Source organism: Schistocerca gregaria, chromosome 7 (genome assembly GCF_023897955.1).
Source record: "Schistocerca gregaria isolate iqSchGreg1 chromosome 7, iqSchGreg1.2, whole genome shotgun sequence".
Classification (NCBI taxonomy): domain Eukaryota; kingdom Metazoa; phylum Arthropoda; class Insecta; order Orthoptera; family Acrididae; genus Schistocerca; species Schistocerca gregaria.
Window position 1 is genome coordinate 533,970,004 of NC_064926.1, and position 17,263 is coordinate 533,987,266.

The following is a 17,263-nucleotide window of genomic DNA, read 5'->3' on the forward strand; positions in this document are numbered from 1 at the left end:
ATGTCCCTAATTTGCTGGGAAGTGGCGGTGCGGTCCCCTATGGCACTGCGTAGGATCCTACGGTCTTAGCGTGCATCCGTGCGTCGCTGCGGTCCGGTCCCAGGTCAACGGGCACGTGCACCTTCCGCCGACCACTGACGACAACATCGATGTACTGTGGAGACCTCACGCCCCACGTGTTGAACAATTCGGCGGTACGTCGACCCGGCCTCCCGCATTCCCACTATACGCCCTCGCTCTAAGTCCGTCAACTGCACATACGGTTCACGTCCACGCTGTCGGGGCATGCTACCAGTGTTAAAGACTGCGATGGAGCTCCGTATGCGACGGCAAACTGGCTGACACTGACGGCGGCGGTGCACAAATGCTGCGCAGCTAGCGCCATTCGACGGCCAACACCGCGATTCCTGGTGTGTCCGCTGTGCCGTGCGTGTGATCATTGCTTGTACAGCCCTCTCTCAGTGTCCGGAGCAAGTATGGTGGGTCTGACACACCGGTGTCAATGTGTTCTTTTTTCCATTTCCAGGAGTGTAGCATATACACACAAACACCTTTTTTCACAACACAAAAGAAATTTGCCTGAAATAATTCCTCAAAGCCCACACTGTGGGAGGTGGTGGGAGATTGGAAAGATAAGGCAAGGGAGATTTGTTTTTGTACAAGGACTGGAGGATAATCTCCCACCACCTCCCAAAGTCCCACAGTCCGGCCACAGAGGAGCATTCCCCTCGGAACTCAGTACCATCTGGGACTGGAGCAACTGAATTACATTCTCCGCCAGGGTTTAGATTACCTCTCGTCGTGCCCTGAAATGAGAAATGTCCTTCCCACTATCCTTCCCACTCCTCCCACCGTGGTATTCCGCCATCCACCGAACCTACACAATATACTTGTCCATCCTTACACAACCCCTGCTCCCAATCCCTTACCTCATGGCTCATACCCCTGTAATAGACCTAGATGCAAGACCTGTCCCATACATCCTCCTACCATCACCTACTCCAGTCCGGTCACTAACATTACCCATCACATCAAAGGCAGGGCTACCTGTGAAACCAGTCACGTGATTTACAAGCTAAGCTGCAACCACTGTGCAGCATTCTATGTAGGCATGACAACCAACAAACTGTCTGTCCACATGCCACCGACAAAATGTGGCCAAAAAACAAGTGGACCACCCTGTAGTTGAATATGCAGCCAAACATGATACTCCTCATCTCAATGACTGCTTCACAGCCTGTTCCAAATGGATCCTTCCCATCAACACCAGCTTTTCTGAAATGCGCAGGTGGGAACTTTCCTTGCAATAGATCCTACCTTCCCGTAACCCTCCTGGCCTCAACCTTCGTTAGTCACTGTCCTCACTCATCCAGTCCCCTCCCTGATCCCATTCCAGCACTATACAGCCGTCATTTCACTGCCACACCCAGTCTTTTAATTTCTTATATTTTTATTTCTCTCTTTTCCGCTACTTACCGCCTCCCCTCTCTGCACCTTCTCTCCTACCCTTGGTCTAAACTGCAACACTTCACTGTCTGCCACTCCCACCATACTATCCCTCCCCCTCCCCACCCCAGCCTCCTCCTTACCCGCACCCAGTTACCACTCCCATCATGCATTGGTGCTGCTGCTTGCAGTGTTGTTTCAGTTCTCTGAGACTGCAGACGTGTGTGCAAATTGTGTGTGTGTGTGTGTGTGTGTGTGTGTGTGTGTGTGTTTCCTCCTCTGGTGTTGTTACATTCCATCCTCGATTTTCCAGTGTTTGAAATTGACATTTGTGGATGATGAAGTGTTGCTCTACAATCACTATTAAAGTACTTCCTGAAGTGAAGGATATAAATCCAATAAGTATGCAGACCTCCGGATCTGAACACAGTGTGTCACATAATACTGAGCACAATTTTATAGAACATACCCAATGAAAAGAAATATGATGATCATTCAAATTGTGTGTGAAACCTGTGAATATGAAATGCTCAGAGCAGTGCAAGAATTCACATTATTTTGTTTCAGGAAGGGGTGTTAATGTATTTTATGCAGTGATGCACATGAAAACTGTGTTGTATATGTAAATAATAACTGTCTGAACTAGTAAATAATTTATTTAACATGCTAAAATTATATAAGGGCTTCCTACAGAGTTTCTAGCTCCTGCGCCTAGCAATAAGCAACATTATGGTTCTGAATAATGTTTAGGTTCATAAATACAATAGTTCCTTATTTCAATGATATTGTTATTCTCAAAGTGTACCTGACCCATTCAAAATAATATGATACACTAAATATTTTATGCTCACCCTGTAAAACTAGCAAAAAGGATTGACTGTCTTTTTGTTGTGCCTATCTATGACTCATCATCTCCACTATATGATTCTTTGAAAGATGAGATTTTGGATGCCAAATACAAGTTCTTTTGGAAAGCCCACATCACTTAATCTTTTAAGCACAATCACAATAAGAACATTGTCCCATGTACTTAATGACAAAAACTTATATTTGAAGGTCACATTCGCCACTGCAAGCACAGGGAGTTTTAGGCTGCAAACTAGAAAGGTTGTCTACAGCTCCTTTCCAAAAACTGAACTGATGCCCTGAAAGTAAATTCTTTAATTCCAGTCACCATTCTAGATGGTGTTTAATTAGCTGTTATGGAGTTTTTTCAACTACTCCAAAAGAGGATCATCATCTAAGATAAATCATAGGGTCTGTGTTACCTCATGTGTTTCTACATTTGTCCCAAAACCAAGCTGATCTCCCCCAATGTCAGTTTCTATTAGTTTGTGCATTTTCTGTAAATTATTTGCTTGGTTATTTTTCAACCATTACATTAAATTTATAGTTTGGTAATATCCACACATCAGCACCTTCCTTCCTTGGAACTGGAATTATTCCTTTTTTCTTGCAGTCTGAGGGCATTTTGTCTGTTTAAGCACACCATGGGAAATAATTCTTACCATAGCACCAAGCCTCCCATCTCATCTCCATTTGTTTCTTCTTGTGTTTCTATGATATTATCTTTAAGTTCATTTTACTTGTATAATTATGTCAACTATATATACTTTTGACATGATAAATACATAAATTTTACTTGTATAGCCCTTCTATATATTACTTCCACATTTCAGCTTTCCCTTCTTTGCTTAGTATTGGGCTTGCCATTTGAGCTCTCGATATACACATATATACTTCTGTTTTCTCTCTTTAATTTTCCTACAACTAGCACCTGTTTTTCCCTTGGAAATGCATTCTTCTTTAGCTTTCTACCAGTTCATCTTCAATAGTATTCCCTTCCTCTGTTTCAGTCAATTATTGCTTAATGTTCCCTCTATAACTCTCAATAAATTCTGGTTGATTCAGTTTGTGCAGTACTTACCTCCTTAGGTGCCCATCTTTTGCAATTTATTGGGTTTTAATCTCTGGTTCGTGAACACTGGAAATGTTTAAAATCTGGATCAAAATCTGTCTTATCTGTCTACAAGTCTGTTACAAGTATATAACCATTTTTTATTGTTATTCTTAAACCAAGTGTTAGCAACAGTTAAATTACACTCTGTGCAAAATTCTACCAGGTAACTCCCCTTTCCACCAGACTATGTTCTCCCACTATTTTTCCTTCTCTCCCTTTTCCTATTGCCGAATTCTAAGCTGCCATTACAATTAAAATTTCATTCCACTTAATTATCTGAATACTTTATTTTATCCCAACATACATTCTTTCAAACTTGTACTACTGTTGAGGGTGTTGACTTTGTGTGTGTCTTGGCTACTATGCTGCGTTCACTATCCTATTCACAGTACCTTACCCACATCCCTTTTTCTTTTTATTCATTATTACACTTACTCTTGCATTACCCCCATTTGATTTTTTTACTCACCTGACCAGAAGTCCTGTTCTTCATGCTACAGCACTTCAATAATTCCCACTGTATCTAACTTCACGCAATCCATTTCCTTTTTTAAATTTAACTTACCTATCTGATTAAGGTGGTGGTGGTGGTTAGTGTCGTCCCGTCGACAACGAGGTCATTAGAGACGGAGCGCAAGCTTGGGTTAGGGAAGGACTGGGAAGGAAATCGGCCGTGCCCTTTCAAAGGAACCATCCCGGCATTTGCCTGAAACGATTTAGGGAAATCACGGAAAACCTAAATCAGGATGGCCGGAGACGGGATTGAACCGTCGTCCTCCCGAATGCGAGTCCAGTGTGCTAACCACTGCGCCACCTCGCTCGGTCTGATTAAGGATTCTGGCACTCTACCCTCCAACCCCTAGAACACAAGTTTTATTTTTCATGATGGGAACATCCTCCTTAGTAGTCGAGGGCCAGAGATAGAAATGGATGACTACTTTATCTCTGGAATATTTTACCCTAGAGGATGTCATCATCAATACGCTACACAGTAAGGCTGATGTCATCAGAAAAACAACAGCTGTGTTTTCCTCTTGCTTTCAGCTGTCTGCAGTACCAACACAGTAAGGCTATGGTGACTAACGCTACAAGGTCACATAAATCAATTATATAGACCGTTGCCCACACAACTACTGAAACGGCTGCTTCCCTAGTCAGGAACCTGAGGTTAGTCAAGATTCCCCACTGTGGTCACACCTAAAGTAAGGTTATCTGTATCACTGAGGCATGCAAACCATGCAACTTCAGCATGGTACATTGTCTGATATACATTTGATAAGCAGAACTGAAGGCTGAGTAACAACTCAGATTCATCCCAGTCTGCTCCTCTCCTCGTCACACATTTCTTCACTCCAATGATTTAACTGTCTCTCAGTCTTCCTCTAGTTAAGTTGCCTCCTATTGTCATTTCATAGGGCTGTCTCGGTATCCTGTCAACTCACTTTCTTTTAATATGCCCACACAATCTTAATCTTATCTTTTCTATGGTCTCTTGCATGGGCTTCTCTTTCACTATTTCTCTGTCTCATTCCTTACTCTATCAATTCTAGTAAGTTCTATTCAGTTGTCCTGAAAATTCATCTCACTAGACTATATCCTCCTAAACTGCCTTTTTCTTTTTTAGATATAGTATTTGCTTACTTTTTGGTGGTACATCCGCTTACTTTCTGGTGGTCCCCTGTCGCTATTCTCCTCTTATTTCTCATTACCACCATCACTTAACAATTCTTGACATTTAATTTCAATCCATACTGTCCCACCACTTCTTCCCATGCATTTGCCCTTTCTTGTACCTCTCCTCCTCCATTTACTCACACTTCAGCAAACACCATTGCTCCTACTCACATTGCCATTATCTCATCCATAATGATTATGAAAACTAGAGGGGAAAGTGAACTCCTCTACTTCACCCCCATTTTTCTGTTGAATTCAGTTAGTCTTCTCTCCAGCAACTTTTACACAATTTGCAGTTCCTATTATTCTTCTCATAGTCAGCCTCTAAATTCCCCTCATCTTGCTTCTTTTCAAATTATCATATGGCATCTCAATGTCCCTGAACACTGTTAGTAAATTCTCTCATATTCGTAGTGTCTCTCTTGGAGATGCTTTGTGTCAAAAATTAGATCCACTGTCAAGCTTCCTGGTCTAAACTCGTATAATCTCTTTCTCAATCCTCCTCCTACTATCTTCTGTGCTCTCTTTTCCAAAATCTTATCAAAGTATAACACATCAATGCAACACCCTTACAATTTTTAAATAGCTTCCTGCAACTCCTCTTAACAATTTGGAGACTGGCCACTCAGAAGAATATTTGGTTTAGGAAATCAGCCATTTATACTGTTGTTTACAGCGTTACTGGTAAATATTTAACTGATGTTTCTTCAAGGGTAATACATGCTAAAAAAGGGCCAAGCTTCAAGATTTATTTTTCATATTTCCTTTAGTTCTTTGACAGATTACAAATTTTAAAATAATGATGATGGAAAGTATAATTATACTTCCAAGAAAAAAATGTGAGGTGAGTTATTGAGCAATATCTTCTTCTTGGGCTTCCAAAATTTGTTGTTCATTCAACAAATGTGACGTATTCGTAGCAGAATTACAGCAAACCCCAAAACTTAAAGCGTACACACATGGAATTATGTTGTAGTGATCAGATTGGCTCAGCCATTTACAACAGCAGCTGTTATGTTTACTAATGTCTCCTTTGAAATAATTCTAGAAACTTACAACAGAAAGCAACACCAGTCAATGGGGCAGGTTGCGAGATTTCCGTACACTGTTCTCATATGAAATGAGTCCATTTTTCAAGTGATAGGTGGCTTGTGTGTCGAGAAAACTGTAGCCTGACCTATACTTGGGCACAGTTTTTTAATTTAAAGTTGCAGCCCAAGTTATGCTCAAGCCTGGTCTCTGATGTGATAAAAATTGGCACTATGATTCCCTTTTTTCCAGTTTTCAGGTCTCCTTTCTTTCCACACTGTTCGCATGACCCAACAGAGCCACTGCACTTCAACAATGGCAGCTGCTCTCACCTTCTCCACACTTACTACATCCAGTAAAGGTCCATTTGTGGTCTTTATTTCTTCTTCCACTTCTGTCCCATTTGGTCCATCTTGCTCCTCATTTCCAAAAAATGGCTCTAAGCACTATGGGACTTAACATCTGTGGTCATCAGGCCCCTAGAACTTAGAAGTACTTAAACCTAACTAACCTAAGGACATCACACACATCCATGCCCAAGGCAGGATTCGAACCTGCGACCACAGTGGTCGCAATTCCAGACTGAAGCGCCTAGAACTGCGCGGCCACACCGGCTGGCTTCCTCATTTCCATCTGTCTTATTTCCATTGATGTTTAGCATCTCTTACAAAAGTATCCCTTCCATATTTCCATGATTTCCTAAACACCTTCATCTATACCTACATTTTTACATAAACATCCAAAATGATAAGCACCATCACGATAATATACAGTGGAAACTCACTGAGGGAAAAAGTAAGTCTTGTAAGTCATGATAATGATGTGACAGGCCTACTAGCCATGAAAGGCACTTCAATACAATAAACAAAATGTCCAACACTATCACACTACTCTATAACTGAAAATTTTTACTAAATTTGTAGAGCACAGCTTACGTTGCAAAATCAAAATAAAAAGCATAAAGATTTGTTACAAAAGAAAAAAGTTATTCCAAAATATCCACAAAATACATCAGTAGCAACACAACAACTAATTTCAGGTCAAAGCTGCTTTGCTTAGAATTTGCATACCAATGCTAAGAAATTATTATTAGTCTCCTTTTTAAATCCTGGTCACTTCTGCTTCATATCACTATGTAACCCCTCCAATAATGCTGCATAATAAGAGCCAGTCACTGTTGTACCCTTTTCCACATAGTCAATGATGATTATGCACCACAAGTTTCATAGACATTTGCCATCAATTTTACCAGCAAAAAACTAGTTCCCATTTTTATCTTTGCCTAACCACTGTTTTGGCTGTAGTCTTGTCTCCAGCATGTAATGATGGACACACATTCCACATAACACCACCAGTAGACCTCCAAATTACACTCTGAGGTTTTCAAACAACATTCTGAAATGTTGTTGTTGTTGTCTTCAGTCCTGAGACTGGTTTGATGCAGCTCTCCATGCTACTCTGTCCTGTGCAAGCTGCTTCATCTCCCAGTACCTACTGCAACCTACATCCTTCTGAATCTGCTTATTGTACTCATCTCTCGGTCTCCCTCTACGATTTTTACCCTCCACGCTGCCCTCCAACACTAAATTTGTGATCCCTTTATGCCTCAAAACATGTCCTACCAACCGATCCCTTCTTCTAGTCAAGTTGTGCCACAAACTTCTCTTCTCCCCAATCCTATTCAATACCTCCTCATTAGTTACGTGATCTATCCACCTTATCTTCAGTATTCTTCTGTAGCACCACATTTCGAAAGCTTCTATTCTCTTCTTGTCCAAACTAGTTATCGTCCATGTTTCACTTCCATACATGGCTACACTCCAAACAAATACTCTCAGAAACGACTTCCTGATACATAAATCTATATTCGATGTTAACAAATTTCTCTTCTTCAGAAACGCTTTCCTTGCCATTGCCAGTCTACATTTTATATCCTCTCTACTTCGACCATCATCAGTTATTTTACTTCCTAAATAGCAAAACTCCTTTACTACTTGAAGTGTCTCATTTCCTAATCTAATTCCCGCAGCATCACCCGATTTAATTTGACTACATTCCATTATCCTCGTTTTGCTTTTGTTGATGCTCATCTTATATCCTCCTTTCAAGACACTGTCCATTCCGTTCAACTGCTCTTCCAAGTCCTTTGCCGTCTCTGACAGAATTACAATGTCATTGGCGAACCTCAAAGTTTTTACTTCGTCTCCATGAATTTTAATACCACCTCCAAATTTTTCTTTTGTTTCCTTTACTGCTTGCTCAATATACAGATTGAATAACATCGGGGAGAGGCTACAACCCTGTCTCACTCCTTTCCCAACCACTGCTTCCCTTTCATGCCCCTCGACTTTTATGACTGCCATCTGGTTTCTGTACAAATTGTAAATAGCCTTTCGCTCCCTGTATTTTACCCCTGCCACCTTTAGAATTTGAAAAAGAGTATTCCAGTCTACATTGTCAAAAGCTTTCTCTAATTCTACAAATGCTAGAAACGTAGGTTTGCCTTTTCTTAATCTTTCTTCTAAGATAAGTCGTAAGGTCAGTATTGCCTCACGTGTTCCAACATTTCGACGGAATCCAAACTGATCCTCCCCGAGGTCCGCATCTACCAGTTTTTCCATTCGTCTGTAAAGAATTCGCGTTAGTGTTTTGCAGCTGTGACTTATTAAACTGATAGTTCAGTAATTTTCACATCTGTCACCACCTGCTTTTGGGATTGGAATTATTATATTCTTCTTGAAGTCTGAGGGTATTTCGCCTGTCTCATACATCTTGCTCACCAGCTGGTAGAGTTTTGTCATGACTGGCTCTCCCAAGGCCATCAGTAGTTCTAATGGAATGTTGTCTACTCCGGGGGCCTTGTTTCGCCTCAGGTCTTTCAGTGCTCTGTCAAACTCTTCATGCAGTATCGTATCTCCCATTTCGTCTTCATCTACATCCTCTTCCATTTCCATAATATTGTCCTCAAATACATCACCCTTGTATAAACCTTCTATATACTCCTTCCACCTTTCTGCCTTTCCTTCTTTGCTTAGAACTGGGTTTCCATCTGAGCTCTTGATATTCATACACGTGGTTCTCTTCTCTCCAAAGGTCTCTTTAATTTTCCTGTAGGCAGTATCTATCTTACCCCTGGTGAGATAAGCCTCTACATCCTTACATTTGTCCTCTAGCCTTCAATGCTTACCCATTTTGCACTTCCTGTCGATCTCATTTTTGAGACGTTTGTATTCCTTTTTGCCTGCTTCATTTACTGCATTTTTATATTTCCTCCTTTCATCAATTAAATTCAATATTTCTTCTGTTACCCAAGGATTTCTAGCAGCCCTCGTCTTTTTACCTACTTTATCCTCTGCTGCCTTCACTACTTCATCCCTCAGAGCTACCCATTCTTCTTCTACTGTATTTCTTTCCCCTATTCCTGTCAATTGTCCCCTTATGCTCTACCTGAAACTCTGTACAACCTCTGGTTCTTTCAGTTTATCCAGGTCCCATCTCTTTAATTTCCCATATTTTTGCAGTTTCTTCAGCTTTAATCTACAGGTCATAACCAATAGATTGTGGTCAGAGTCCACATCTGCCCCTGTCAATGTCTTACAACTTAAAACCTGGTTCCTAAATCTCTGTCTTACCATTATATAATCTATTTGATACCTTTTAGTATCTCCAGGGTTCTTCCACGTATACAACCTTCTTTCATGATTCTGAAATGTGCTTCCTCAAACATTTCTGATCTGGAGTCAATATAATAGGCTTCCACTGTGCACTCAGCCTTTCCATGTGCAGAACAAAATTTAGGAAATCATGTAGCTGAACGTTTATGTGACTATATACTGTTCAATGTGTCACCTACATAATTAGGGGTTATCTTAAGTCTTTCCATGGTATCTGTTCCACCCAGGAATAACCAGTATCATACCAACCATGAATACATTTACTTATATATCAATAAATAGTCTTGAAAACTGGAGCAGAGTTCTTATAGACTTCCAATTCAGTTTCTATCTTTTTATCACATTGTAGTACTAATTCTTATCCAGTGCTGTTGTTGTTGTGGTCTTCAGTCCTGAGATTGGTTTGATACAGCTCTCCATGCTACTCTATCCTGTGCAAGCTTCTTCATCTCCCAGTAACTACTGCCACCTACATCTTTCTGAATCTGTTTAGTGTATTCATCTCTTGGTCCCCCTATACGATTTTTACCCTCCACGCTGCCCTCCAATACTACATTGGTGATCCCTTGATGCCTCAAAACATGTCCTACCAAACGATCCCTTCTTCTAGTCAAGTTGTGCCACAAACTTCACTTCTCCCCAATCCTATTCAATACCTCCTCATTAGTTACGTGATCTACCCATCTAATCTTCAGCATTCTTCTGTAGCATCACATTTTGCAAGCTTCTATTCTCTTCTTGTCCAAACTATTTATTGTCCATGTTTCACTTCCATACATGGCTACACTCCAAACAAATACTTTCAGAAAAGACTTCCTGATACATAAATCTATACTTGATGTCAACAAATTTCCCTTCTTCAGAAACGCTTTCCTTGCCATTGCCAGTCTACATTTTATATCCTCTCTACTTCGACCATCATCAGTCATTTTACTCCCCAAATAACAAAACTCCTTTACTACTTTAAGTGTCTCATTTCCTAATCTAATTCCCTCAGCATCACCCAACTTAATTCGACTACATTCCATTATCCACATCTTGCTTTTGTTGATGTTCATCTTATATCCTCCTTTCAAGAAACTGTCCATTCTGTTCAACTGCTCTTCCAAGTCCTTTGCTGTCTCTGACAGAAAGAATTGCAATGTCATCCGCGAACCTCAACCTTTTTATTTCTTCTCCATTGATTTTAATACCTACTCCGAATTTTTATTTTGTTTCCTTCACTGCTTGCTCAATATAAAGACTGAATAACATTGGGGAGAGGCTACAACCCTCTCACACTCCCTTCCCAGGCACTGCTTCCCTTTCATGTCCCTCGACTCTTACAACTGCCATCTGGTTTCTGTACAAATTGTAAATAGCCTTTCGCTCCCTGTACTTTACCCCTGCCACCTTCACAATTTGAAGGAGAGTATTCCAATCAACATTGTCAAAAGCTGTCTCTAAGTGTACAAATGCTAGAAACATAGGTTTGCCTTTCCTTAATCTTTCTACTAAGATAAGTCGTGGTGTCAGTATTGCCTCACATGTTCCAATATTTCTTACGGAAACCAAACTGATCTTCCCCGAGGTCAGCTTCTACTAGTTTTTCCATTTGTCTGTAAAGAATTCACGTTAGTATTTTGCAGCCGTGACTTATTAAACTGACAGTTCGTTAATTTTCGCATCTGCCAACACCTGCTTTCTTTGGGATTGGAATTATTATATTCTTCTTGAAGTCTGAAGGTATTTCGCCTGTCTCATACATCTTGCTCACCAGGTGGTAGAGTTTTGTCAGGACCGGCTCTCCCAAGGCTGTCAGTAGTTCTAATGGAATGTTGTCTACTCCCAGGGCCTTGTTTTGACTCAGGTCTTTCAGTGCTCTGTCAAACTCTTCACATAGTATCGTATCTCCCCTTTCATCTTCATCTACATCCTCTTCCATTTCCATAATATTGTCCTCAAGTACATCGCCCTTGTATAGACCCTCTATATACTCCTTCCACCTTTCTGCTTTCCCTTCTTTGCTTAGAACTGGGTTTCCATCTGAGCTCTTGATATTCATAAGTGGTTCTCTTTTCTCCAAAGGTCTCTTTAATTTTCCTGTAGGCAGTATCTATCTTACCCCTGGTGAGATAAGCCTCTACATCCTTACATTTGTCCTCTAGCCTTCAATGCTTACCCATTTTGCACTTCCTGTCGATCTCATTTTTGAGACGTTTGTATTCCTTTTTGCCTGCTTCATTTACTGCATTTTTATATTTCCTCCTTTCATCAATTAAATTCAATATTTCTTCTGTTACCCAAGGATTTCTACTAGCCCTCGATTTTTTACCAACTTGATCCTCTGCTGCCTTCACTATTTCATCCATCAAAGCTACACATTCTTCTTCTGCTGTATTTATTTTCCCCATTCGTGTCAGTTGTTCCCTCATGCTCTCCCTGAAACTCTGTACAACTTCTGGTTTGTCAGTTTATCCACGTCCCATCTCCTTAAATTGCCACCTTTTTTTCAGTTTCTTCAGTTTTAATCTACAGTTCATAACCAGCAGATTTTGGTCAGAGTCCACATCTGCCCCTGGAAATGTCTTACAATTTAAAACCTGGTTCCTAAATCTCTGTCTTACCATTATATAATCTATCTGAAACCTGCCAGTATCTCCAGGCTTCTTCCATGTATACAACCTTCTTTTATGATTCTTGAACCAAGTATTAGCTATGAGTAAGTTGTGCTCTGTGCAAAATTCTACCAGACGGCTTCCTCTTTCATTCCTTACTCCCAATCCATATTCACCTACTACGTTTCCTTCTCCCCCTTTTCCTACTGCCGAATTCCAGTCACCCATGACTATTAAATTTTCGTCTCCCTTCACTAGCTGAATGATTTCTTTTATTTGATCATACATTTCTTCAATTTCTTTGTCATCTGCGGAGCTAGTTGGCTTATAAACCTGTACTACTGTAGTATGCATGGGCTTTGTGTCTATCTTGGCCACAATAATGCGTTCACTATGCTGTTTGTAGTAGCTTACCCGCACTCCTATTTTTTTATTCATTATTAAACCTACCCCGGCATTACCTCTATCTGATTTTGTATTTATAACCCTGTATTCGCCTGACCAAAAGTCTTGTTCCTCCTGCCACCGAACTTCACTAATTCCCACAATATCTAACTTTAACCTATCCATTTCCCTTTTTAAGTATTCTAATCTACCTGCCCGATTAAGGGATCTGACATTCCACTCTCCGATCCGTAGAACGCCAGTTTTCTCTCTCCTGATAACGATGTCCTCTTGAGTAGTCCCCGCCCAGAGATCCGAATGGGGGACTATTTTACCTCCGGAATATTTTACCCAAGAGGACGCTATCATCATTTAACCATACAGTAAAGCTGCACGCCCTCAGGAAAAATTACGGCTGTAGTTTCCCCTTGCTTTCAGCCGTTCGCAGTACCAGCACAGCAAGGCTGTTTCGGTTAGTGTTACAAGGCCAGATCAGTCAATCATCCAGACTGTTGCCCCTGCAACTACTGAAAAGGCTGCTGCCCCTCCTCAGGAACTACATGTTTGTCTGGGCTCTCAACAGATACCCCTCCGTTGTTGTTGCACCTATGGTACAACTATCTGTATCGCTGAGGCATGCAAGCCTCCCCACCAACAACAAGTTCCATGATTCATAGGGGGCGGGTGGGGGTGGGGGGTAATCCAGTGCTATGAAATGTAAAGTACTAATCACTTAAGATAGTTATCAAGAAAACCATATGCTAAATATATTTCAAATTCTGAACAACGGCCGAACTTTTCATCCTGCATTCAGAATCAAGTTCATGCACAAAATTCTTATTTATTTATTTATTTTCTAATGAAAAATGCCACAATTCTGATATTATATCAGCTGATATTTTTTATTAACAAAGTTTTTATACTGGTAACTGTGTTACATCTGAATACATTATCTCTTAAACAATCACTCCACAACAACAATGAAACAGTACTGCCTCTAAATAACATCATTAAAATAATAATAGCTGTCATGAGAGGTCAGTGCTCACCATAAAGTTGAATACTGAATGGTGGATACACACACAAAACCTATGACAGTATTTTAACTGCCTATCTGATGTTCAATACTTTTTCTCTGAAGTATTATGTGCACATCTCTTCATGTAACTGGGAAAATTAAATTTTATTCATAGGTTATGTTTGATCTGGTAAACTGTCCTGTAGATCTTTCATCACTGTGTCAATATCAGTACTTTTCATTCTACCTCTCCCTTGGTTAAACCAGTTCTTGGAATTCCTTGCTCCTCGCCCAAAACTGAAAGTCTTTGGTTTTAGATGTGATCTATTTGTAGGATGAATATCTGTCTCCATCAGAGCTCCTGCAGCTGATGTGTGCTTCTGTTTTTTGGTACTATCAAACCGGAAATCATGAGGGAAATTGTGCTGTGAAATACAATGACTGCGTCGCTCCTGAGGATTGTTGCATAACGTGCTGCACTGTTCTACAAAGCAGCGAAACTGAAATAAATAAATAAATATATATGTAAAATATAAATAAAAATATATAATATATATGAATGGGTTTTCTGATATTGAACATCATCCACAATGTTACTTTGCTTACAATGGAATACAGATCTTTTTCTCAGTAGCACAAATTTTCACTAATTACACGAATCATTAAGAGATTTTATTCTTTCTTCTCATGATGTTTCATTTACTGTACAGTGTACACGACTAACGTCAAACATTTAGACACAAAAAGTAAACTCAATTTAGACTATCAAAAGAATCTGGATTATCCAAAAATAATGCCTAATATACATAGAATTTGTACAGCAATTAGGGTTCACTAGCACAAAAATCAAGAAGTAGTGACATTCTGTAATGGGAGATCTGTATATACACCTCTTTTCATCTCTTTGGAGATATTGCATTACCTTCTACAGAACAGGGAAAACTCACTGTCACTGCAATAACTACTCTGTTGTGTATCACTTGTGATAAAGATGAATCCAAGGAGCTAAGGAGGAGCTAGATAGGCTGAGAAGGGTGAAGGGTGCTGGTGAATGGGAACTCGCAGTTGACAAGAAGGCAGTTACGAGGAGGAGGAGGAGGAGGAGGAGGAGGAGGAGGAGGTGGTGGTGGTGGTGGTGGTATGAAGACAGCTGCACTGTACGTATACACAATAGATTTGACCAACTGTCAAGAGTTGAGTGGAGAGGAGCCTCTTGTAGCTGTAGGTGTAGAAAATCTGCAGCAGTCCTTAGCAGTTATGAGACCTAAGTCAGTTGCGAAGCCTAACAGAAAGAAGAAGATTCTGCTGCTAGGTAGTTCACACAGTAGTGGTGTGGGCCAGCACTGGCAGGGAGTGAGTACCAGGTCACCAGCATTGTGATGTGTAGTGCAGAGTTGGCTCAGGTGACTGACAGCATAGGGGAGTTACGTAGAAATTTTACGAAGGAGGATCAGGTATTGATAGTAGGTGGAGCAGGAAATAGTCTTGATAGGGACAGGAATATGATTTAGATGGTGAGATGGTAAAGATAGCTACTCAAACTGGTGGCACTAACGTGCATTTCGTGCAACTGTTTCAGCTTCATGATCAGTCTCATCTTAATGCGGCTGTTAAGTGCGTTAACATGGGGCTGGAGAAGGCACTGATGGCAGAGGACATGGGCCACATTGCAGTGGTGCCAGTTGAATCTATCAGCAGATCTGGTTTCAGTAGGCATGGCCAGCACCTCAGCAGGTATGGTAAAGGGAAGCTGGCAAAGCTTACACAGGTGACAGTGTACTGTGGTGTGGTGGGATCACTTATGAAAAAAAATCCTGTAGTAGATGGTGTTAGAGCTGCAGCTTTTTTAGATTGAAGTCAGCTGATAGGTATACCTGCTTTAGAGATAAAGTTAGTGAACTGCTGATAGATGTTGATTCTGTCATTACTGGTATATCAGAGCACCACTTAAATAATTTGACAATTCAGAGGCTTCCTTTACCAAGATACAGATTAGCTGGCTGGTTTTCAAGAAGTTCTTTGCGAGGCCAGATATTTAAATCTTGCGCAGGGGCAGTTCAATTTAATGAAAATAAACTTAAAATTTTTGTTGTTTATAGGTCCCCTAACTCTGAATCAAGGGATCACAAATTTAGCATTGGAGGGCAGTGTGGAGGGTAAAAATCGTATAGGGAGACCAAGAGATGAATACACTAAGCAGATTCAGAAGGATGTAGGTTGCAGTACGTACTGAGAGAATCTTGCACAGGATAGAGTAGCATGGAGAGCTGCATCAAACCAGACTCAGGACTGAAGACCACGACCACGACCACGACCACGACCACAACAACAACGACAACAACAACAACTCTGAATTCAGAGCGTTTCTGCTCAAGCTAGAGAGGGTTCTTGATTCAATATGTAGAAAGTACCAGAAATCAGTTATACATGATGACTTCAGTATTAATTTTGTATATGATTGTGCAAGAAAAAAGATGCTGGTAGATCTCCTAAGTTCATATGATCTGATGCATACAGTGATTCTTCCAACTAGGGTGCAGGGGAACAGTAGTACAGTCATAGATAATTCGTTCTTCATTACTACATGGGCATTCTGTTAGTAAAAGGCTGAATGGCCTTTCAGGCCATGATGCACAGATTTTAACACTAAAAGGCTTTTGTACTCAAACAAATGTCACATTTAATTACAAACTATGTGGGAATAGGAAGATTTTTAAAATTTGTCAAGGAACAAGAGTAGCAGGATATTTGTAGTGCTGATAACATAGATGACAAATATAATGCTTTCCTTAACAGACTTCTCATGCTCTTTGAGAGTTGCTTTTCATTATAACATTCTAAACAGGGTACTAGCTGTAAAAGGCAGCCTGGGTGGCTGACTAATGGGATAAGGATATCATGTAGAACAAAGCAGGAATGATATCAAAATGTTAGAAGTAGTCACAATCAAGCTACAGTTGACCATTACAAACAGTATAGTAAGGTGCTTAAAAATTTATTAGGAAGGCAAAGAGTATGTGGTGCATAAATAGAACAGCTAATTAACAGGATAAAATTAAAACCATATGGTCAGTTGAGAAGAAAGTGTGTGGTCAGTAGCACAAGGTCGATGATATAAAGTCAGTCAGTAGTAAAAATATTTTTGTTACTGATAAATCAGATATATGTACAGTATTTAACAATCATCTTCTGACCATTGCTGGTGAATTAAATAAAAAATTAGTTTCTGTAGGGAATCACAGAACTCCCTTAGCAAATGCGTTTCTGAGATTGATGTCTGAAATACTCCTCTGTGATAGAGACAAGGGGGAGATTGAGTCAATAATTAAATCACTGAAGACTAACGACTCCCATGGATATGATGGAGGGACTAGCAGAATATTAAAGTACTGTGCTGTACATGTTAGCCCTGTAGTTAGCCATATTTGTAATTTTTCCTGAACGATTAAAGTACTCAGTAGTAAAGCTGCTTTATAAAAAG

General features: G+C 40.3%; 1 protein-coding gene across 7 annotated transcripts in view; it reads right to left on the bottom strand.

The window, feature by feature from the left end:
• LOC126282025 (protein lethal(2)k10201) overlaps positions 1–17,263 on the bottom strand; it is a 224,791-nt gene that overhangs the window by 55,664 nt on the left and 151,864 nt on the right. For 4 of the 7 annotated variants that reach the window (XM_049981427.1, XM_049981425.1, XM_049981426.1 and 1 more), the window contains one exon: positions 13,640–14,282. The exons of the other annotated variants lie outside the window; for them this stretch is intronic. In XM_049981427.1, the coding sequence (XP_049837384.1) occupies positions 13,959–14,282 (324 nt within the window). In that variant the 3' untranslated portion in view covers positions 13,640–13,958. Of the gene's footprint in view, positions 1–13,639; positions 14,283–17,263 lie in introns of those variants that run through there. 7 annotated transcript variants of the gene reach the window in all.